We start from the raw sequence: 24,270 nt of genomic DNA, 5'->3' as shown, positions 1-24,270 counted from the left end.
CAGGCTGTGCACACACAGAAACATCAATTTGTGGTAAAACTCCTTCTCCCTGATGCATGAGATCAAGCTCTGGGGTCAGCAGGATGAAGCTTCTGGAGTGCAGAGGCAGAAGTGCTGGGTCAGCAGGGCTCAGAGAGGGAATGAGATGTCACTGTGCTCACCCTTTTCTGTCAAAACAGACAGAAGAGGGGAAAAAAGAAAACAAGTGCAGGAAAAGGACAGGCTTTCCTCACCTTTCAATCTGCAGGGGGGTGGGTGCCCTCAGAGTGTCTGCCACCAGCCAGTTCAGCCCCTTGATCCACATATTGACCTCATCCTCAGAAGTGGCTGTGGAGAATGCATGGGAGAAGTGGGAAGAAGGGACATGCAGGCTTGATCACCAACCTAAACCTCCTGGGACTATCCCCAGCACCTTCCATGCCCTACTCCTTGCTTCACCCCCTTCCTGGTAACACCTCCCCCCCACGCAGATGCTCTGGCTGGCTCCTCTCCCTGCCAAGCTCCTGCTCCTCTCCCATGGGATGGATGTGGCTGCCTGGACCTCTTGCCCCAGCGTGTCCCACTCCTCCCCCTCCAGTTCCCCAGAGCTGGGAGTCATGTTTGTCCCCAAGCAGCAAAGCTGTTTGGGCACCGTGAGGATGAAGCTCTGGCTCAATCAACCCTGTGTGGCACAAGCCCACGGCCAGGAGAGCTGTACCCTGCAAGCTGAGGGTCTTCAGGCGGAATTCTGTGCCGTAGAGGACGACGAAGCAGTGCGAGTGCTCGGGCCGGAAGCACGGATCCTCCTGGTAGCGGTCAAAGTCACGCGAGTTCTTCCCCGGGCGGATCTCTTTGATCTCACGAATATCCACTGAGAGAAAGGGAGAACAAAGGGTTTGCTTTGGAAACAAAGGGAATGCTTGGTGAATAGCTCGGGATTCCCACGGCATTGGAGAAGGAAGGGCACAGATGGAGGATTTGGTCATCTGAAGAGCTGGGTGAGCACCTAGTACATGATGGCAGCCCTACAGCCTGCAGGCACAGCCCCCTCTTTCCTTCCCTAGGAGGTTTCCCCAGCCAGAACCCCCCCAGTTACCTCCGTGTTCCCCAAAAATGGCAGCACGTCTTCCCCACAGGGATCCCCAGGAAGGGGCAGCTGTGAGCATGCTGGAGCATTGCACTAAGCAAGGAGAAGGAGCTGAAGAGACACTGATAAGGGAGCATCTCACAGCCTCCCTCCCCAGAGGAAATTCTGGGAAAGGACTCCTACTGCCATAGAACAAAGAGAAAACAACAGCAGCAGCAAGGCAAAAAAAAAAAAAAAAACAACCAAAAAAACAAAACAATGAAACCCAACCCAAACCCAAGAATTCTTGCTTCCTGGAAAAATAGTTTCTTAAATGCTCGTGGGAATCAAATAACAACATTTCTGAGTCACATTTCCAAAGCAGATGATGCTTCTGAGCAATGCAGGACTGAGATTAATGCAAACCTGGCATGTAATTCATCCCAATTAAACTCCACTTACTGCACTCACTGTGGATCATCTCGCCTTTCATTTCTATTTACTGCAGTTTAAAACTAGACAGAAATGTGACCTGCTCATCACCCACAGCACTAAACTGCATCATCAGGGATGATGCTCTCCAAACTCCACAGCAAGGCAGACACGGGGACTGACTTTGGGAGGACTTGTAAAGCACAAAGAACATGGGATCCTGTCTTGCATCCTGCTCCTGTGCAGCACTGAGGGTGCACCGGGAGACAGTGGCAGCCTGCTCACTGCCTGGCAAGGGACGTGTCCAGACTGACCACTCTGAATTTTGGGGGTGTCCTGTGCGGAGCCACGAGCTGGACTTCATGAGACTTGTGTGTGCCTCCCAACTCGGGATATTCTATGAATCTAATAACCCTCCAAAGCTCATCAAGCTGTCACAAGAGCATAGAAAGGCCCAGTTCCTTGGGGCTGCAAAGGAAGGACAGACAAGTTTCCTAAAATAAGCAAGAATGTGACTTTTTGAGGCATCATCTACCCTTTGGAAAGGAGCTGTCTGGCAGCTCAAATGTTAGCATGCCCTGCCATAACCTTACCCATGTGCTCATACCCTTAGTGACACAGCAGGTTATTTTAGCCCATAAAAACCCACACCACTCAGGTGTTTGCATCCAGGACACACACAGTGGGGCTGAAGGCTAATCCTGTCCTTGGAGGATGCAGGGTTTGACCAACACAGTGGGGAAAATATGTCAGATGGTTTTTCATGGTAATTTACCAGGCAATAACTACCAAAGGAAGGTGCTGGAATATTCCTGCCCTGCCTTCGCACCACACTGCAAGCATTTTGTCTGCACCTTGGGATGCTGCAGAGTTGGCTGTGCCCTGTGCTCACCCCTTCCTGCACAGAGCACCAGCAGGTTACTACCCAGTGAGGCAGAGTTGCATTCCTAAAATCCACGCAGTGGAGAGAGCCCTGGAGCAAGTGAGGTGCTTATCAAGGGCAAAAGCACGCAGGGAATTCCCAGGGCAAAGGGCAGCCTCCGTGAGGATGGGGCAGGAACCTCCAGCCCACGCATACTTGCAGCTGCTTGCTCCTCTCTCTCACCCTCCCAAACCTGCCTGAGTGTGCTGGGGAGGGCAGCTGGGGCTTGCTTTGTGCAGCCCTCTTCTCACCACGGAGCAGCGCAGCAGCCTCGCCCACCCAACACCTTGCTGGCCCCCTGGCAGCTGCAAGGAAGTGACTCTGAGCAGGAAGCACAGCAAGCACAAATGGCACCGTCCCCATGGCGCAGCAACAGGCTGCCCTGCAGCAGCCTCCCTCTGGCAGGGCAGGACCAGCAGCCACCAGGGAAAGGAGGGCTGGAGGGAGTTAGCTGGAGCCCAGGTGTCACAGAGACACTCTGCAGGCTCTGCCCTGCTCAGCACCAGAGCGTCCCCACCAGCGGTGGCACGGGCTCCGTGACATGACCCACGTGTCCCACCACGGGGCTGCACCTCGAGTCCTTGCTGGGCAAGGCTTACCAAGGATGTGGGCAAAGACACGGGGGCCAGCACCTGGGGGGTCCCAGCTCCACAGGCCACATGCACGCCTGGGCAGGTGACCTGGGGCCAGCCCTCTGAAGAGCAGTCCTCTGGCACCAAGGTGAGCCACGTCGCCTCCTCCCCGAGCTGCCCTGTCCCACAGGGGAGGCAGGGTGTACAAACTGCTCCTTATCCCACCTGCGATGTGGCGAGAGAGGAAGAGCTCGGTCCTGCAGCGAAGGCAGAGGGAATGTGAACTCTGCTGGAACACGAGCCCTGCTGCAGCCTGGCAGAGCTGGATGCCCCAGAGAAGAGCCAGCAGCACGCAGGGGTGGATGAGCAGCGGGTGGGATTGGAGCCTGGAGCAGGCTGGCTCCTCTCCAGCCCTCCTGGGCGGGTGTGCAGACAGCAGCCAGGAGAGGCTCTGGGAAGGAGGCAGCAAAGCCCATCCAGCCCAGAGATGCTCTGAGCTCCCCACATGGTTCCACAGTGCACACTGAGCCATCCCATGGCTCTACAAACAGTTGTGCCCTTCACAACCTCCCAAACTTGCCCGCAGCCCACTGCCAGAAGAAACAGCCTGGCCCTCCCTTTGTCTCCAGGGCTGAAAAAAAAAAAAAAAGGTCACATTTCTGGGCAAAGAGCCCTCTTTCAGCAGAGTGGGTTGCATCAGAAAGAAAAAGCTGACCCCAGATCCAGCTCCCTCACCATGTAGGAAAAAAACCCACCAAATTACCCTCTGGTTACATGAAAACCAGATCCACCCTTGAAGTCATTTAAAACTGAAACTTCATCCAAGCCTCATTTCCCCGCTGATGGATAGGGTGTTGTAACGTGTAAGGATAAGGACAGCCTGGAACAGGCTCTGAGGGTTGCAAAATCGCCACCTCCAGAGGATTTTTGGAAAGATGGAAAACTGATTAAATTTAACAAAAAAATATTTTTAAAAGCTGACCAAAAGAGCATTCAGCCAGATTACTTTCCAGGATGGGTTTAAAAGGGACAGCCCCCAAGCAAACACCCACCTCCTCAACAGGCATTGCTGGCTCTGTGTCTCCCTGGGGAGAAATGGTGCAGTGAGAGCCACGGGGTCACTGCCTGCCCAGCTGGCTGACACGGACTGATCCTGCCCGGGGGCAGCGGAACAACCTCCAGCCTACTCACTCTGGCAAAGAAAAAGAGGTTAAAAAAAGAGTCTTCCTGCTATTTAGCATTGTGGATCCCACTGAGCACAGCCATGTGGTCATCCCAGGCTTCCCATCACTGGAAGGGGCACCGGAGGGTCAGGCGGCCCCCAGGGAGAAAGAGGAAAAAGACATGTATGTGCATGTGAGTAAAATACAAGAAAAATCTATTATGCAACAGCGTGGAGAGTAAAGCAGTGCCAATCCCTTTCAATATCTCAGTGGAAGCCCCTGAAGGGGACATTTGGGCCAGCAGTGGCCATTAGGAGCTGCAGGAGGATCCTGGCTCACCTGCTGCTGCTGGCACCCACCAGCCGGGTGTTCCCCCCACCAGCAGCCCTGCCCCTGGCTCTGCTGCTGCAACCCAACACTGCCTGCAAGAAAAACAAATCCCCACCACAACTCCCCTGTGAGCTCGGGACGGCCGGGCGAGCTCTAAGTGCTTGGCTGGCCGGGGGCCAGAGCCCTCAGCACCTCTCAGTCTGGAGCCTGTCGCTGCCCCTCGCTGCTCACAGCCCCTTCCTCCTGCCCTGCACAGCCCCAAACCCCTGCTGAGCTGGGCTTTGGCACAGGGTAGGAATTAGGGTGGCTCTTGGGACACGAGTGTGACACCCACAAGGAGCATACCAAGGGCAGTCCTGCCCTCTGCATCCCCCTCAGAGGAAGCCAAGCACTCAGCCCAACCTATCAGGAGTGCACGTCACGTTAATATTGGTGTTCAGAGTGACAACTGCTCAACCTCTCAAGGCCACAAGCTCCCCTTCATCGACAAGGCCAAAGCAGGCAGAGTGACAGTGAACTGAACGTCCCTGAACGGAGCACCCCTGAACGGAGCACCCCTGCTCAGCCAAGGTTACCACATCCCCTTCGCTGCTCAGCATCCACTATCAGGTTTCCACAGGAAGAGCCAGTGCCATTAGCAGATGGCTTACCCAGACAGGACAACAAGAAACCAGCTGAGGCCTCTCATTTGACCTTAACTGGTTTTCCAGAGGGCAGGGAGCACGGCTGAGGCATCCACAGAGGCCAACAATCACCAAAGCAGCAGCACCCTGTGCCCCAGAGCATCCCTCACCCCCACAAACTAAAAAGGCAACTCAGCCCTTTCAGTTACTCAAATCCACATAAAACATCCTCTCACTTCCCTTGTTGCCCCAGGGAGGAGCCACCCTGGTGCCCAGGGGATCAGTGGGTCCCACTGCTCTTGTTGCTACAACATGCAGGTGGTACTTCTGCCTCAGGAAAAGAAGCAGGCAAAGTTATTTTCCCCTCCAGACTCTGCTCAGCTGTGGCTCAGGTTGCTCTAACAAGGTGCTTCATCTCACCTCCATCAGCAAACTGGATTTTTTGCTCCAAGCCACTGGATTTTGCTGTGAAGTCTCAGTATCACTACCCCAGTGCCAGCAACACCCGTGCAGATGGGATGGGAGGGGAGGGGAGATGCTGGGGGGAAAAACAGCTCAGCGGGCTGGAGAGGGGACAACAGGGAGCTCCTGATGAGCCAGGGTGACGGGCTAGCCTGGATCCCAACTCAGATCCTGGCTGAGCTCTCAGCAATCCTGTCACTCAGTGTGGGGTGAGAGGATGCGGCAGGGAGCTCAAACACCACCTGGGAAGGGGCAGAGGGCAGCAGGGACAGCAGCGTGCCCTGGGCAGCCCACACAGGGCACATGGGGACATGCTGGCTGCTCTGTGGGCACCGGGGCTTCCTGCCCGAGCCTCTGCCTGCCCGAGCCTCTGCTGTGCCCCCCAGTCACATGGCCTGTGGCTTCTGAGCTCCTGTGCCTCCCTCCCCTGTCTCCCCCCACAAAATCCTTATCACCTGCAGAGGAAGCTGCAGGAGATGTGCAGGGAGATTAGGAGATGCTGCTGAGAGGATGTGAGGACCAGACCTCCCCTCCTCCACCCCACACATACCCCACATTAGGGGCTGGAGCAGGGAGGCAGAGGTCCTGCCTAGGCATTGCTGCTACAGGGCACAGCAGCCTCTTCCCAGGCTGCCTTGCCAGCATCAGCCTCATGCAGGTGGCCTTTGAGAGCTCTTGAACATCCTCTTGATGTGAGAACCAGAGGCAGCTGTGGGCTGGCAGCTGCCTGACCTGTTATCATCAGCACATCTCTCCTGTTCACCCTCAGCTGCAAGAAAATATGTGTCAAAAACCAAAGCTGATGCTCCAAGTGAGCAAAGCAGGATGCTGCTACCTCCCAGCCAGTGGTGGGGAGCTCAAGGAGACAGGCAGTAGATGGCAAATGCCAGGCAAGAGCTCCAGCAATCCTCATCCTGGAATGCCTTGGGGCTCCCTCTTGTCCTCCACGGAAATTTTGTCTTTGTGGAGCTGTGGGGTTTTGTACCAAATCCCAAGCTGGGCACCCAGGGCTGCTGGCTGTACCCACTGCCACATGCAGGGCTGGCACCTCTGAGAGCCATGGACTTGTTGCACTGTCACCACACAGGACACGGGAGCACAGTTCCACCCCAAAGAGAGGCACAGCTGCTCCAGCTGAGGCAGAGCCCCAGTGTTTGCTTGCACAGATGCTGCTCTGAAGATGTTGGTGTCCCTGTCCCAGATGAGATCAGGCTGGTGGCAGCCTGACAGCCCCTTCAGTCATCTCCCTGTCTGAGAGGCACAAAGTTCCACTGACTCATCTGGAAAGGGGAAGCTCAGCACTGGTGCTCTGGACAGCCTGCCCAGGGAAGGCTCCACAATCCACCCCCAAGGTGACCTTTCTTCTGCACGGCATGGTGAGCTCCATCCCCCTCAGCCCTGCCTGGGGGAGAAATGCAACGAATAAACCGGAGGGAGGATGGGATGAAGATCTGTGAGCACAGCTCCTGCCTCTGCCACTCCTCCTCCCTCCAGGGAAGATCTCCTTACAGCTGCAAGGAGACCCCCAGGTGGGCAGGGACAGACTGATGAGGCATCAACACAGGCTGTGTCTGAGCATGGAAGAGGCTGAGAGGCTGAAGGGAGCTGCTCTCTGGGCAGGTGTCCTTCACGGAAGGGCTGAACAGGGAATCCTCCTTGCAATGTCTCTGCATCCCTCTCCTGGACCTTACAGGGTCACTGATGTCCCCAGGCTCTCAGCCAGCCATTGGGATGGGACCAAGCAGACTGGCAGAAAGCAGGCAGGACAGAGGGGCAGAGGTGGCAGTGCAGCAGTTCTGAAAGCACAGCTCACAGCCTGACAGCTGGGAGCCTGGCAGAGGTGGATCTGGGGACCCGAGTGTCCAACAGCAGCAAGCTCTCCTTGGAGCATTTTGGGGATTTCTGCACACTTTGGGGATTTCTGCTCTCCTTGGAGCATTTTGGGGATTTCCGCACTCAACGAAGGCGCCTTCCCAACTGCCATGCCCAGGGGTCATGCCCTGTCACAAAGCAATTGGAGAAAAGAGTTGGATGCACTGTCCCCAGGACCGGGCACAAAGGCAAGGAGCGAAAACCCAAGGACAGAAAAGATTTGTCCCAGGGGCAGCAAATGTCAGTGATGTTCACGTGCTGTGACGCAGTTTTCACCCAGACGACGCAATCAAGTTTCCATGACAGATTTACAGCAGAGGAGCCTGCTGGCCAGGACCCTCCGTGGGCAGCAGGGAAGTGGCCTGTCCCTGTCCCTACCAGGGCTTGAACTCTGCAGTGTGAGGGCAACACTGGGAAGAGAAGGATGGGATGAAGATCCCATCTGCTGCTGAGCTGCTCAAGGTCACCACAACAGCCTGGCCTCTTCCATCCCATGCTCAACTCAAAAGCTGCTCTGAGACTGGCAGGGCTGAGTATTTGCCAGAGCACAGATGGGACGTCCAGATGTGTGCCCTCCCCTCCATCTCCCCGTGTGCCACTGTCTGCAGAGAGGCCCAGGGGCTGGAGCATCTCAGCCACTGAATGCAGGGAGCACCTCCTCCTGTCACCTCCTCCTCCTTGGATTCTCCACCCCACCACAAACCAGACACAAAGTCACCAGAGCAGCTGCAGGTGAAATCAAACCTGTCCCAGCGTGGTTAGAAATGGAAACAGTGACTCTCCTCCTCCTTTCCACCAGATTTGCTCTATCTGCACTAACCTCCATGGGACCCCCGGGCTGGTTTCACCTTCCAGTGCCAAGGCAAGATTTTGGGGGATAACCAGCCAAAGGCACTCCTTACAGCACCTTCCAACTGAAGATGTCCAGGCTCTGAGCAGACACTGCCCAAGCCACACGGCAGCATTTTCAGTTTATGGGGGAGAAGCAGAAGCTCATGGTGATGGTGTGAAACCACTTGGGACTGTTTTTTTTTTTTTTTAATTACCTCACCTGGGATTTATTTGGTCCCCAGAACTGGAGACCTCTTCCTGTTTGTACTCCAACCTGCCCCATGGTTCACATTAAACCTGACGTATCAATGCTCCAAAAATTTAATTCCCTCACCTCTAGAGCTCTTCAGAGCGTGCCCCAGAGCCTGAGCTGCTGCAGGTTACAGGGACAATAATCCAACCAGCAGCAAGACCTTGAGAACAGGCTGACACCAGGCACTACAGGACATGTGAGACATAGAAGAGGGGAAAAAAAAACCCCAGTAAAAATCAATTTCTGCTGCTTTGCTGGGACATAGAGACAAGCAGGGCCAACGGCCCACTGCCCTGGCAGTGCTGGGGGTCTGCGCTGGAACCAGGGACACAGCTCTTTGGTCTTCTGAAGCTGAGCAGGGCTGTGAGCTGGCAGGGATCAACAGGACAAGGACTGCAAGCTCAGGAGAGGAGGAGGGTATCCAGAGTGCCCTGGAATCCTGGCAAGAGGAGCCAGAGGTGGGTGAGTGATGTCTGAGGGCAAGGATCCAAGCTCAGGAGCTTGGAGGGACGAGGCAGCAGGCTCCGTGCTCTGCTCTGATGAGCCAGGGGCACGAGAGCCTCACACCAAGAAGGACCTTGACAGGCAGTGTCCAAATGCTCAGCAAACAAACCCAGCCAGCCCCTGCCCCACCTCCTGCCAGCTGGGAAGCAGATTTATGGGGCGCAGATCTCCAGGGCAGGGAGCCAAGGGGGTGAAAGTCCTCTTGGACATTGCCTGCCCCCAGCATGGCCAAGCCCCCACCTCAGCAGCCCCGTTATCTGAGCTGGGCTGGGGATTACAGCACCACAGGTGAGGAGGAGCAGCAGCAGGGATGAAGGATGCACTGGCACATGCAGGGGGATGTCCTTTAATCACCACACCATCAGCATTTCTGGGAGCAAGTAAACAGGAAAAAGTCTCTCAGGCAGCTGCTGTGCCCGGCGTCCCTGCGAGCACAGCCTGCAGGGACAGCCGAGCACAGCCTGCAGGGACAGCCCAGCACAGCCTGCAGGGACAGGACAGCCGAGCCTGCAGGGACAGCCCAGCACAGCCTGCAGGGACAGGACAGCACAGCCTGCAGGGACAGGACAGCCGAGCACAGCCTGTAGGGACAGCTGAGCACAGCCTGCAGGGACAGGACAGCCGAGCACAGCCTGCAGGGACAGCCCAGCACAGCCTGCAGGGACAGGACAGCACAGCACAGCCTGCAGGGACAGGACAGCCGAGCACAGCCTGCAGGGACAGGACAGCACAGCACAGCCTGCAGGGACAGGACAGCACAGCCTGCAGGGACAGGACAGCCCAGCACAGCCTGCAGGGACAGGACAGCCCAGCACAGCCTGCAGGGACAGGACAGCCCAGCACAGCCTGCAGGGACAGCCGAGCACAGCCTGCAGGGACAGGACAGCCGAGCACAGCCTGCAGGGACAGGACAGCACAGCACAGCCTGCAGGGACAGGACAGCCCAGCACAGCCTGCAGGGACAGGACAGCCGAGCCTGCAGGGACAGCCGAGCACAGCCTGCAGGGACAGGACAGCCGAGCCTGCAGGGACAGCCCAGCACAGCCTGCAGGGACAGGACAGCCGAGCACAGCCTGCAGGGACAGGACAGCCGAGCACAGCCTGCAGGGACAGGACAGCCGAGCACAGCCTGCAGGGACAGGACAGCCCAGCACAGCCTGCAGGGACAGGACAGCCGAGCCTGCAGGGACAGCCGAGCACAGCCTGCAGGGACAGGACAGCCGAGCCTGCAGGGACAGCCCAGCACAGCCTGCAGGGACAGGACAGCCGAGCACGGCCTGCAGGGACAGGACAGCCCAGCACAGCCTGCAGGGACAGGACAGCCGAGCACGGCCTGCAGGGACAGCCCCAGCCCAGCCTGCAGGGACAGGACAGCCGCCCTTGATGTGGCCATTGCAGCCCTGGCTGGTGCGGCCCTGCCACGGGGTGATGCTCCAAGGGAGCAGGATGGAGCTCTGCACAGGATCCCAGGAGGAGAGGAGCACAGGATACCCCAGAGGGAATCAGAGGAGCTCCAGCAAAGATGGAGAGCAGGACAGCTGGAGCAGCTCCCAGAGTCAGGAGGCGGCAGAGCACCCACAGCAGGGCTGTGTGTCACCCAGAGCATAGTGGCCCTCCTGCAGCCATCCCTCCAGGCACCGGGGTCCTGGCTGTGCAGGGGACACACCACACACCCAGCTCCTGGGGGATGGACTTTGGAGCTAGCAGAAAAGGCAGCCCTTGTCCCTTAGATGCTTTAGCCAATAGGTCACATCCCAAAGGACCAGGACTGGAAGGCAGGAGTCCTGCACACCCCCCCACATGGACAAAGGCTGGGGGTGAGCTGCAAACACAAGGCAGCACAGCCCTGGGATTCCACATGTCAAGGCAGGAAAAAAAAGAGTCATATTCCAAGAAAAGGAAAATCAATGTGTTTGTAATGGGTTGGGGACAAAACACAACCTGCAAGTCACAGTCCTGCCCCTTCTGCTGTGGCTTTTGGCCACTGCATCCTTAAGGCCAGTGGGCAAACAGCTCAGCACAACACCTCACACCACAGGAGATGATGTGCTGGACCATGACCTTCCCTGGGGTGATTTTAAACCAGCACCATGGGTTTGCCTGGCTTGGACAGCCAGGGATGCCCTGGGACACCCTCCTGACAGCACAAGAAGGGACTGACCAAAACCTCAGAGCCACAGATGTTTACAAACAGAAGGGAGGACCTGCAGAGGAAAACAAGGGAGAGGTTCATCCCAGATTCTGAGAGGCTTTCCATGGCTCCCCAGCCAGCCAAGTTCAGGACCCCAGATCAGGCTAAAGAGCCACCAGCCCACAGGGACAGCAGAGATGGAGCTAAAAAGCAGTTTGAAAATGACAGAGACTTTCACAATGTAGGCTGGCAGCATCCTAAAGGGCTGGCAGCATCCTAAGGCTCTGCTGACTTGTACAGCCATAGTGTGGCCAGCTTCTGCTAGAGACATCAGCCCCTGGCTGTTTGGGTGCTCAGGGTGCTCCCAATGCTGAATCCTCCTGCCATCCCATGTATCAAGGTGTTCAATAGGTGACAAGGACAGATCAAGAGGCAGCAAGGTGCTCAGAGATAAGGACACCTGGGACAGGGGGGATGAGCCTGGCAGATCAGAAGGATCTAGTCCTGGCCTAGAGTTCCAAGTGCTGGGGGATCTCCAGAAAGGCTGAAAATTCTCAGAAATGAGGAAGTTTCTCATTGGAATCAAAGTGAGGAAGCTTTTTCCATGTAAAACAGAACTTTGTTCAAAATAAGAATACTCAAAACTTAAAGATTAAAACCATTTGGAAGGACAGCTTTTTCCAGCACTACAGAGTCCCTTTAGGAATGGCTGCTGTCCTAAGGGATCTCCCTGGTTTGGAAGACACCCTCCCACCACAGCCTGATGTAACACCTCCAGCAGCAAAACCACGCTGCTGGAACAGCTGAGCAGGAAAAGCCATGAGATCAGCCAGGCAGGACAGGCAGGACACAGCCACTGCCAGGGACGGGCTAGAGGCTGGACTGATCTCTCATGGGACACCAGCAGCAGCAACCACCACGACCAAGGGAGCTGAGGAGCCTGCCAGGTTCCTGTGAGCATCCCCAGATGTCAGGCAGCACACAGCCCTCTCCACACAGCTGCTGCACATCTGTGGGACACCCAGAGCTGCTGGCTCCTTTCATCCCTCTGTGGACAGGTATCCCTCTAGTTGCTCTGGTCCAGCACCATCTTCCACCATCCACTCACCAAGCCTGTTTGGCCAAGGGGAAAGAGGGGGGATGTGGGGGGGAACTTTTCAAAAGCATTGTAAGAGCTGCAAAATGTTCTGATTTTTACTGCCCTTAAGCCTTGGAGAACACTAGAAAAGTAAAAATTCTTCTCCACTGACTTCACCCATTTCCTTCTACTGTATGGTAAGGTGCAGCCAATGGTTTTAAACCCAGAGCTGCTGGGGTTTTCTGTGCTCAAAGGCCCACACCTCCTCACCACACGCTGCAAGTTCTTCCTGGACTCCCCACACCCTCCTTCACTGTGAGCTTTACACTGGGTCTCACAAAACCCGCAGCAGCTCAGGAGCAGGGACACAGCCCGGGGGCTGGCTGCAGCCCTGCCAGGTCACACAGCTCCCAGAGCCACTGTCACACACCTCTGAGCCCAGAGCCACCAGCCTGGCTCTTGGCTGAGCCAGCATTAAGCACAGACTGCCACTGTTGGCCCCTCACCTGCCAGAGCACAGCCCACCACCAGAGTGGTGCCGGGGTGCTCCTACAGCCCTGCAGGACAGCAGTCACAGGCTGAGCTCCAAGAGAGCTCCTGCCAGCCTGTCCCATGGCCTGGACGGGATGCTCAGCACACACTGTCAGGCCCAGCAGGATCCCACCTGGCAGAGACACAGGAGTTGGACACACAATCAAACACGTTCCACTTCCAGCAGCTTCTGAAGCTGCCATCCACCGGCTGAGCTGCAGCAGCTCATCAGCAGGCCTGCAACTCCAGCAGAAGCGTGTGTGATGTAGCCAAAACTGCAAGGCAGCCACAAGTGAAGGCCCATTCTGAGAGCTCCTGCTCATTCCCAGTGTTGCCAAGTTTTACACCCTGGCCGGGCTGCCATCACAGCACTCTGACGTGGGTCAGCTCCACAAGGACAAACTGCCCCCGTGCTCTCTGGAGGGGAAGCTCCCAGCCCAAGAGCAGTGCCCAGGTTCCCAGGAGCACAGAATTTACACCAAGTCTGCTCTCCCGGATAACTCATTGGCCAAGCCTGCCCTGCCACACGCAGCACTTGGGGACTGGGACCTCCGGGCTGCTCAGGGCAGGGGACTTCAGCTGCAGAGCCTTTCCTCCTGTGGCTGCAATCTGTAAGATATGCAGGAGTTACAGGCCCGCTCACACGGGGACAGGCCAGCATGTCCTGGGGGAGTTCACAGGGCAGCCACTGCCATCAGATAAGGAGCCAGCAAACTTTGAGATAAGGATGACCATCCCCACCATCCCCCTGTGCAGGCAAGGCAGCTCAAAGAGCAGCAGGCAGATCCCAGGCTGGGCTGGCAGCTGCTGGCTCAGCTCCTCAGCGTGGACATGGGGCACATTGAAGTCCTCTATAAAATCCCACAACAGAACAGCCCCCGGTGACGGGAGGTGATGGAGCTGAGCTGAGCATGGCACCTCTTGGCATCAGCTCTGCAAGGCCAGATGTCCAGATCCAGCCCACTCAGGTGCTCCTGCTGCCACACGTGGTGTCCAGCCATGGCAAGGAGAAAGCCAAGCCCTGAAAAACTCAGCCCCTTGATGTTGGTGAGAAATAATCAGTCCAACACTTCGCAAAACCTCTCCAGCACATTGTGATTAGTGGGCTTGAGCCCCATAAGCCAATTCCTGCCACGTGGCTGACTGGCAGAGGAAGGAACCAGATGGACGGATGACGTGGGTGCAGGTACCAGAGGAAAACACCAGCCAGCTTCCAGCTGCTCTCCAGGTTCCAGAGCAGCTTTTGAGATGCCAAGGGAGGAGGCAACATGTCTTACTGCATGGGGAGGGGCTTTCTAACCTGCCCTTCCTGGAAGATGCTACCAAGAGTAAAAATGGGATGACAAAGGGATGTGAGGTGAGGGGAGAGGCTGTTTCAGTTTGGAGGTGAAGGCAGAGCAGAGCTCACTTGCTTTGTGTGCAGCACAAATACCCTCACAGGCAGGAAGGGGGACACAAAAAACCTGCCCTCAAGTAGCTCCCACGGCAGAGCGTCAGCAGGGGAAGCTTCAACCATCCTGACAGCCACAAGCCATGCTCTCCCCTTCCCACCCCAGCCCTGGAGCAGCCCCCTGCTCCAGGCACCTCAGGGGGAGCTCCCTCCTCCCAATCCTGCCCACTGCAGGGGCTGCATCCTGCATCCATGGCTGGAGGAGCAGGAGGGGACCCTCCAGTGCAGGAGCCATCCTGCACCCCAAGAGGAGCTCACTCTGAAGTAATTTTTACCCTGGAAAACCATTTCTGGATCTAAGAGCTCCAAGCTCCTCAGCTTAAGCAAATGGCCCCAAAAAAGCATAATTAAAAAAGCTGTGCCCCAGTGGACTAATGAAAGAGGCTGGTGCTTGAAACGGCTGAGGCGAGTACCAGCCACACTTCAGAGCCACTTTGCATTAATATTTTACAGCTCATTTCTTTTCTTTTACACAGGCAATGGCTTTTCTCCACCTCCAAGGGACTGAACTCATTTCACTGAAAGCAAGAATGCAACCAGGGTTTTTGTGAGGTAGTTTTTTTTTTTTTTCTCTCCTCTCTCTCCCCTATAAAACAAACATCTGCTCCAAATTTTCAGCTCACTCTCTGAGCAAACTCTCTGAATTTTCTGACGTGTTTCGAGGCAAACAGTTCAATTTGAAGCTGGCCTATAACCCCCCCAGCATGAGAAGGTAAGAATGCAAGACCTTTTTTTATTAAAAATAAAGAATCAGTTAACACAGGAAGTTTAAAAGAAAATAAATGCATAAAAGACAACTGTCTTGAGGGATTGGCTCTACTTTGCTCTGGGTGCTTAACAAAAAGAATAGAAAATTATTAGCACTCTTCCTATTGTAGCAGCCAGGCCCTCTGCTGAGTTATTAGCAAGAAAGCAATATGTTGGTAATTAAACCTGGCTGGAACCCTATGAATAAAAATAAGTATTAATTGAAAAAAAAAGACTTTTTTTTTTTTCCTTTGGCACAAACCAGGATTGCATTTTGCACAGTTTTGAAGAAGTACAGGAGAAGGAGGCAACTGCTTTGGAAAGGGAAAGGTTTCCTGCCCAGGGGAGCTTACCCCCCCTCCCCAGCCCTCAGCTGATGGAGATTCTCCTCACTCTGGAGTGAGCTGAAGAGCCCAAGGGAGAGCAGGGTCCTGTCCAAGAGAAGAGGCTCTCATGTGGCAGCCCAGCTGGCTGGAGGCCCTGCAGTGCCTGAGCGGCTCACGGAGGACAGTGGGGGACACACACAGTGTCTTTATGCAGCGCTCACAAAGCGCTACACAAGGGTCACAGAGCAGGGCACCAGGAGGGGCTGTCACACCAGCAAGGGCCCTCTGCTCTCTGTCCCCCAGCACCTCCTGGCTCATGGGCAGACAAGGCTGGGCAGCTTCACGGTGGCCAGTGAGGCCAGCTGGTTACCTGACCATCTACAGCACGTGTGGCGATGCCACCCAACCCTTCACAGAATCATTAGGTAGGAAAAGTCCTCCAAGACCATCCAGTCCAACCACCAGCCCAGCACTGCCAGGCCCACCAGGTGCCACATCTACACCGGCTCCTCCCCAGCCAGCACCCCCTGCTCCAGCCCCACTGCTGTTAGGAGAGGGTGAAGCACAGAGAGACCTTCGTCCTTAAGTGCCAAAAGTTCCTTGCAGAGGCCAGTCAGACCCCGCTGGCTTCAGTAACTTGAAATAAAGGTGGCACATCACCTCTGAGCACGGCAGAGAGAGGGAACTCAGACCCACAGCACCAGGCTGTTGAGGCACTGAAGGCACAGGGCACAGGGGTTGCCTGGACCTGTCTCCAGCAGTGGGGTGACCTTCAGCCTGCTCAGGCTCTGCTCCCCTCTAAGCTCCACATCAGTGTGCACAGAAAGCCAAGCACCACCCAAACAATGTTTTTAAGGCAAAGAACTGGTTGCCCATTGCAGAGTTCAGCAGAGATCAGAGGTACTGACAGACCAGCCCCGGCAGATCCTGGGGCAGCAGCTGCCCCACAACACCTCTGACAGTGATGGCAAAGCTCCAAAATGAGCACCACCAACTGAGGAACGAGGGCAGTGGCTGTGCCCAGAGCCCTCTCCTCCTGGCACACTGCAGCTTTAGCCCACCTGCAGATCAGCCAGCTGACCTCTGTCCCTCCATGCACTGCCCACCAGGCAACAGGAGTTTCCCAAGCTGCAGCCACGGGGGCTGTGCTCTTCCCAACACCGTCAGCCATGGAGCCGTCCTCACCCACCCCTCCCTGGGACAAATACACATCTCCTTTCTGCACAACCCACCAGGGGCACAGAAAGGAGCACAGATCCTCTATAGTTGGTGACCATGGAGACAGACCTCTCCATCCACACAGACACGCCCCGAGCCCAAAACCTCCATATGTGATATACTGTGGATGTTCACCCGTTCTGAAATGGATAAAAACCCAGAATCATTCCTACTTAGACAATTAACGTGTATCCAGGGTGGTCTAGAACTTCCTGGTGGCCTCCAGCTCTCAAGAAACACAGGAGCATCCATTAGTGATGCATGAACACAGCATTCTTTGACCTGTAAGTCCCCAGACACCGTTTGGTGCAGATGCTGCTCCACGGGAAGGAACATCTCACCTCCTGACAGCTGGCCACTCCCTCATAGTGCAAGATGGAGCCAAACCAGAACCACCACCAAAAGCAAAACCCCGTCTTCCAACCAGCCCCAGCCTACTGCTCCCTATGCTGGCATGGCTTGTCCTCATGGGGAGAGCTGCATCACTCACTGCCCACGGCTGACACCACCCTGCACCGAAAGTGATGAGCTCAACTCCAGATTACTTCCCCCTCTGGTTCCCACCACAATCACCTCAAGGGGATGAGCCAGGAGGGGAATACCTTGGTGTATTTGCCACATGAAGTGGAGCTGTCACACACCTGGCTTTTCCCAGGCATCCTCTTCCCGCCCAGAAAGCACATCCAGACAAAAATAGGGAAGCTGGCCAAGAACCTAGTACTGCTGGCCATCGATCCCACGGCTTTGCCTTGCCTGCCTAGAAACCCAGGCACTATTTGTGTACACAGGCTGGTATTTCCAGCTGGAGCCCCACAGTTCTGTCCAGGAAGTGCTAAAGCAAAGCTCTGCTTCCCAGCCCTGCAAGCTCAGGGTGCTGGGTGACACCAGAGCAGGGGACTAGGGACAGGGTGGGTTGCTCTGGTGAGAGAGGATGCCATGGGGAAAGCACATGGCATCAGAGAGATGGGGCTGAAGATACAGCAGCTCTTCAGCCTGATGTCCTCTGTGTCCAGCAAGGCCCACCTGGCCCCTTGGGAGGGTCACATATAGTGTGGGAACACCACGAGCTTTGGGAGGCACACGTGGGGAACCCAGAGCCCAAAATCACCAGCCAGACCCCTTGCCTGTGGCACAGCAGAGAAGCCCCAAAGAATTCTCCTCTGTGACATTAAAAGAAACACAATCATCTCGGTGCCTGGGACACTCTCTTTGCTTTCACTGCTCTTGGATGTCTGCACAGCACAAGAATTCCTTGCAGCCATGGCTTTATCACTGTTAGGCCCACAGTTCTGGTACAGAAGCTGAAGTTCTCTAAATTTCCCCCAAAGGTTACAGGGACACACCTAGGTCTGTCCCCAGGAACAGCCACCCATGCAGACATCAGTGGGGACCTCTGTCCCCCATGGGGGCACGTGGTCTGTGGGCTCTGCCTCAGACCAGAATCTCCCCAGCAAAACCAACGTTTGCTCTGCCTGAGTTTAAGAACAACTTAAGCCCAGGGTCAATAGAATGCTGCTCTCTCCTCCCTCTCACACTGCCTCACTGCTCCCAGAGGCCATTCTGGGAAAGAGATGGGGGAGCTTCACATCCTCATGATGCTAAAGGAGCCCAAGGCTCCCTCCAGATCTGCCTGCACACACCTCAGGGCAGAAGGCAGATGACTCGAAGGGTCTCAGGGCAAACCAAAACCCCAAACCAGCATTTTGTGGACCTGCCACAGAGATGTGGCCACCATCTCCATGCCCTTTCCTCCTCTAAGATCCTGGGACTAACAGCATCCCAGCTTTCCATCCTGGACCAACAGCACTTGCCAGGAGAGATGACAAGCCCCTGGCCCTGCTGGGCCTCAGCCACATCCCTCAGCATGGGAAGGCAGTGCCACGGCCAGCACCAGCTCTCCCACCACTTGGCCTTCGTGCACGTCCCCTCTTCCTCATGTCCCACACAGACCAGAGACCCTGTCCTCGTGCTGGTGCACACAGGGGCAGGAAGGACAATATAAGAAAAGCTGGGAAACCAACACCAAGTTTAAGAGTGCAAAGCATGCCAGATCTCACTCCCTTCCCACTTTACACCCATGCATAAGAAACCTGCTTTCACACTCAGGTTTCTTATGCCTCCTTTCCCCTGTCCTCCTTGTCCCCATCCAGCACAGGAAGCCGGGGCTCACCTGACCCCGGGCCATCACCCTCGGGCTGATGTGCACAGAGCAACGGAGAAAAGGACGGAACTACAGCACAATATTTTGGGTTGGTTTTCCTACTGCTTAACCTTTTCCGTTTGGTCTCATCTGTTGCTCCGAGGTGCAACCGCAAAAGGACTCACACTAATCCTGCCTCCTTCTGAGCCTCCCTACAGCCCTTAGGTGCTGCTCGCCAAGGCACCACCCGGGAAAACACCTCGTTTATCCCAGGGGAAGTTTGGTGCCGAGCAGGGATGCGGAAAGTTGGGAGGCGGCGCTGGGCGGGGGCAGCGGCGGTACCGGCCCGCGCATCCCCCGCGCATCCCCCGCGCACAGAGCGATCGGGGTCGGCCCCACGCTGGGACCCCGACCCCTCTCCGCCCCCGCGGCGAGATGCCGGGCACGGCGAGCCTGGGGGCTCATTATTTTTCATTTTCTTTCTTTGTCGCCACAGAGCCCCGGCGCTCCCCGAGCGGCGGCTCCGGGAGGGCTCCGGCCCCGCCCGCGGGGGCGCAGCCCCGGCGCCCCTTCCCCCGGGCTCCCGCCGCGCACTCACCGGCGCCCTCGACCTTCTCGGAGCCGCGGCTCCAGGTGACCTGCCGCGTCTCCAGCTTCACCTGGAAAGTTTTCCGCTCGGGTCGCTGCGACTTTTTGGAGTAGAAGAGGGTCATGACGGTGCCCACCTCCAGGCTGCGGCAGAGCTGCGCCGCCTCCGCCTCGCTGGGCGCCCCGGGGCCGGCGCCCGGCCCGGCCGCCATCGGCGCGGCGAACAAAGGGGAGCGGGAGCGCCCGAGCCCCGCCGCGCCCCGCGCCGCCGCCGCGGGAGGGGAGCCGAGCAGGAGGAGGAGGAGGAGGAGGAGAGGGAGGAGGAGGAGGAGCGAGGAAGGAGGAGGGAGGAGGGAGGGGAAGGGGCGGAGCGGAGCGGAGCGCTGCCGGCGCGGGGGGCGGGCGCGCAGCGCAGCGCGGGGGGTCCGCGGGGGGACCGGGACACGGTGCTGGGGCCCGGGGGCTCGGGGGGGACACGGACACGGTGCTGGGGCTCGGGGGGACACGGACACGGTGCTGGGGCTCGGGGGCTCAGGGGCACACGGACACGGTGCTGGGGCCCGGGGGCTCGGGGGGGACACGGACACGGTGCTGGGGCTCGGGGGGACACGGACACGGTGCTGGGGCCCGGGGTCCGCGGGGGGACACGGACACGGTGCTGGGGCCCGGGGTCCGCGGGGGGACACGGACACGGTGCTAGGGCGCGGGGGGGGACACGGACACGGTGCTGGGGCCCGGGGGCTCGGGGGGGACACGGACACGGTGCTGGGGCGCGGGGGGGGACACGGACACGGTGCTGGGGCTCGGGGGGACACGCACCCGGTACTGCTGGCCCGGGGGCTCGGGGTTCCGGAGTGTCCTCGCCCAGCAGGCCAGCAGGACCCCTTGCGTGGTGGGTGCCAGTGCCGCAGACCACCCAGCGCGCCTGGGAACCGCGCGACCCTCCGCACCACGGCGCGCCTGGGGGACCGGGGAACTTCGCACCCCATGGCACGCCCGGGGGACCACCCTGCACCCCGCAGGTCCCCCGTGGGCCACACAGCCTACAGGATACCTTAGGGCCCCGGCACCTACAGCAGGGTTTGCGTGAGATCCCGGTGTAGCGCATGTGGGGTCCCCACGTCGCATCCCACGGTGGCTTTTCCTGGGGACAGACCCCTCCGTACGGCTGGCACCATGGAGTGGCTTCGTGGTGAAGCCAGGTCTGCGTTTGCTGCAGTTTCCTCCAGGCAGATCGCAGCTGGGTCCGGGCTGGCGTGGAAAGGGGACGGGGCTCGCAGGGTGGCCTGTGGCATCCCGCCCCTGGGCGGCCTGTAGGGAGCCGCGGGTCACTGGGCACTCTCCAGCTGCTCTCCGGCCCCACACAAAAGCCGGGTTAGAGACCACACAAAAGCAGGGTTAGCGAGGGGATAAGTGGCTGAATTGGGAAGCGTTTCAATGCAGTTTGCCCATTAATGTGGTTAAAGCCTGCGATTTCCCTTTCTGTGTGCCACTGACCTTTTCCCCATGCCCTCCTTTCCATCCAGGCACCCCATGGCACACTGGGTGCTCAGGCTGTCCCATTTATATGTATAAATGTATAAATATGGGTTACTGCTTGGACCGGATGATCTTAGAGGACTTCTCCAACTTTAATGATCCTGTGATTTTTTTTTCCTTTTTCCCGAACTTCATGATTTTGTGAATACACACATGCACACACACGTGTCCACAGGCCCATGGCAAGGCAGTCCGTGCTCAGCAGCCCTTATCTCACCCCCTCCAGCTCACAGCTGGGACTGGGAGGGGCATCATCTTCTAAGTGAGGGGCCCATCCCTGAGTGGATCCCACATGTGAGCAGCTCTCTCTGTCCTACTGCTCCACCTGCCTCCACAGGGACGTTCCCCAGCACACACACGTGCACACACGCTCCTTCAAGGAGCCCTTAAGAGGTCGTTTAGGATCCTTCCTGTTGTCTGGGCATCGAACAGGCAAGGTGAAAGCCTAAACCTGTCCTGATAGAAATGAGCAGTGTATGACAGCACTGTAAGGATGCTGGGGATGCACTCAGCTGAGCCAGAGCTACCGGAGCCTGTGCTGGGTGCTGGCACAGCACTCTGGGCCTCATTCTCTCCGGGGTGAGCCGCCGTGGCCGCCAGGGAAGTGGCTCCTGGCTTGTTTAATGGCCTCGCTTGGGACCGGCAGGAAGCAGCCGGCTCCCAGTGGTCTTAAAATAGCTGAGCATTATGGGCACACCCTTGTTTTTGAGGGCAAAACCTGAGAAGGGAGTGTGGCCATCGAAGAAGCAGAAAAGGTAACTCCCTTGTTCCCAAACACTGCCTGTTCCTGCTGATGGAGAGCACCCGGTGAGGTGTGTCCTCGGCTCGGAGCTCGGGGTGGCTGAGGCCAGCACGTGGAGGATGTGGTTTACAATGAGCTGTTTGCGATGGATATTTATTTTCTAAGTTTGACTGATCATCTTTTAGCCTTGCATTAGCTCTCTGTGTGTAAGATGTTGTGTGCCAAGGAATTCTGCGGTTTAATTTGACAGCACAGGAAATTTGACAGCCTTTGTGTGCCTCCTGCCTGTGACAGCCCCATTTGGTGGTCCCAGTTCCTGTACCAGCCAGGCTGTGAACAATCACCCCCAGCCCTCAGGGCAGCCAAATCTTCCATTATGTTCCTGTTCTGCTTTTGAAGAAATTCCCTGGACTGTGTTCATCCTGTGGAAACCTGTGGGTTCTGCAATCTCCCCTTGCAAACACCTCAGGGAAAAGGGGGATTTTCCCCTCGGAGTGGCCCCAGCACCTCCCCCTTCAGAAGCACGGGATGCCATCCCCCATATCCTGCAGGGTTCGTGGAGCAGCTGCATCCTCCCACCAGGAACAGGCCAATGGCCAGGTCACCTCTGGCTTAAGGACAGCCCCGGGAACAAAATCCAGGGACACAGCACTCTGAGGCTACCCCACAGGCAATCGCCAGCATCCCTCTGACCAGTGTCTGGGAAGGGACGCGTCCCTCTCCTGCCCGGGGACCACGCACGGAGAGGAGGTGCCTGATGCTCGGCCAAAGTGGTGCGGTCCCCGGGAGAGATGCCTCTCTCCGGGTTATTTATTCATTCCTGCCTGCTCTGTGCTGCCTGCGCTGGGTAAAGACAACAGCAGCCGAGAAAATCACCACGGGGGGAAGAGCTTCCGTGGTGCTGCCGGGAGCAGGATGTGGAAGGCCCTGGGGGAGGGCGGCGCGGAGCTGCCCGGGCTGGTGTTGGCAGACAGAGCGCAGCGCTGTGCCGGGGATGGAAAGCAGAGCCGCCCGGGGCTGCGGAGCTGCTGCGGATGCTGGCGCGGTGCCGGCCCCGTGCCGCACGCTCTCCCGGGAGCCGGGCACAGCCGTGCCCGCAGGCTGCCTCCCGCACAGCCCCTGCCCCTGCCAGGCATTGCCGGCTCCCTCGGGGTGACAGCCGGCAGCTGCAGAAACCCACTGCAGCTCCGGGCTCCCTGTCCCCACTCCCCAGGGCTGCGCGGGGAGCGCACGCTTTTTTAATATCGAATTCACCTGGTTTCAATTTTCAGCCCTGGAATCTTGAAGACTTCAAGGGGGATGGGGCTGCATCCTGCAGGGTTTTGCACCTCCCCTTGGCCGCCAGGCCCTGTCCATGGGCTTGTGCTGCTCAAGATCCAGTTCAAAGCTACGTTTGTCCCCTCTCCACCAGTCACATCGCTGCTGCCTCAGTTTCCCTGGCTGCCGAACACAGGCCCTGTTGCGGGGGTAGTGGCACTGGGGCAGGCGAGCACAGGCGCTGCAGCGCAGGGATGCAAGACAGGATGTGGCACGTTTGTGGCCCTTTCTCTGTTTGCACAGTGAGTCAGTGGGGTCTGGGAATTCTCCATGGGAAGCGTGGGATGCGTGGTCCTCACCTTGCTGTGCCACAGGCAAAACCACCGATTAAACCCTCCTCAGCCCCCTGCCCAGGACAGAGCCTGTGCTCCCCAGTGCTGGGAAGGAGCTGGGTGCATTTTCAAGGGTTTTGCACCAACATCCTTCTCCTTCTTGCTGACAGAGAGGCACAACAGGCTCCAGCCTTGGGCATCAGCCTGGCCTTGCACTTGCAGGCAGACACAGGTCTCCCAGCCTGGCCACAGCACCCCACCATGCCCAGGGAGAAATGCTGGGGTGGGGGACCCCCTCTGTGGGAGAACACCCACTGCCTTCCACAATTCCCTATTCAGTGGTGCAAGATACTGGAATTTGTAAGATATGGGATAATTGGGCCAGGTCTGCAGGCGGGAAGGAGGGCTGTATAAATAGAAACTTTATTTTTACAGGCTGCATTGTTCAGGCACGGGCAGGCCGGGAGCACAATGAGCCCCTTTCCCTCTCTGCTGGCATTTGTGCCGCTGCACCTTGGAAAGGCCCCAGAGAGCAAACGGCAGCTCCTGCCAAACTCCAAGTTTGTGCAGCCACAACAAAGTGCCTGGGAGATCGCAGCGAGCAGCAGGAAGCCCTGCTCAGCTGGCTGAGCCTGAGCCCACAGCCACCCTCGGGGGTCCGGGAGCCCACCCCAGCTCTGGGGAGGTGCTTGCAGAGGAGCCAGGGCTTCACAATCCCCAAGGGCACCAGGCCAGGCTGCTCCCAACGCCAGGAAGGAGAACGCATCCATCAGCTCATCACCTGTGTCCTTGCCCAGCCTCCTGCCCTTCCCAGCCATGAAGGGGAAGGAGCTGCCCTCCCTCCACCCTGCTCTGTGCAGAGGGCTGGGGCCGAGTAAAAGGCAGCAGAGGAACCAGGACCAGCAGCTCTGGGGTCACTGCATCCCCTGCTCCTGCTCTCGGCGGCCCTGGGCAGGGCTTCTCCCAGGACAAAGCAAACTGGGAGCTGAGCCTGCATGGAATGCCACAGCGGGCACCAGAGGGTGCAGCACAATCACGGCAAGGCAGGTACGGGCACATCCTTCAGGGAATCCCTGCTGGGGATGGGAACAGGAATTGCACCCCACCAACCCCCCTCAAGCCCAGTGACCACAGGGGCCTCACATCCAGGGCCAGAGGTGAAAGAACACAGAGACACCAACA

The 24,270-nt window shown here is 57.6% G+C and overlaps 1 protein-coding gene across 4 annotated transcripts in view; it reads right to left on the bottom strand.

Annotated features, from left to right (window-relative positions):
* PLCG1 (phospholipase C gamma 1) overlaps positions 1-19,520 on the bottom strand; it is a 44,497-nt gene extending 24,977 nt beyond the window's left edge. For all 4 annotated transcript variants that reach the window (XM_038158563.1, XM_038158565.1, XM_038158564.1 and 1 more), the window contains exons 1-3: positions 19,229-19,520; positions 698-850; positions 234-327 (exon numbers count right to left, since the gene is read on the bottom strand). In XM_038158563.1, the coding sequence (XP_038014491.1) occupies positions 234-327; positions 698-850; positions 19,229-19,430 (449 nt within the window). In that variant the 5' untranslated portion in view covers positions 19,431-19,520. The remainder of the gene's footprint in view (positions 1-233; positions 328-697; positions 851-19,228) is intronic.
* Between the last annotated feature and the right edge of the window lie 4,750 nt (positions 19,521-24,270).

This window comes from Motacilla alba, chromosome 20, assembly GCF_015832195.1.
Source record: "Motacilla alba alba isolate MOTALB_02 chromosome 20, Motacilla_alba_V1.0_pri, whole genome shotgun sequence".
Classification (NCBI taxonomy): Eukaryota; Metazoa; Chordata; class Aves; order Passeriformes; family Motacillidae; genus Motacilla; species Motacilla alba.
Note: the sequence above shows the minus strand (reverse complement) of the source record. Positions and strands in the feature narration are given on the sequence as shown.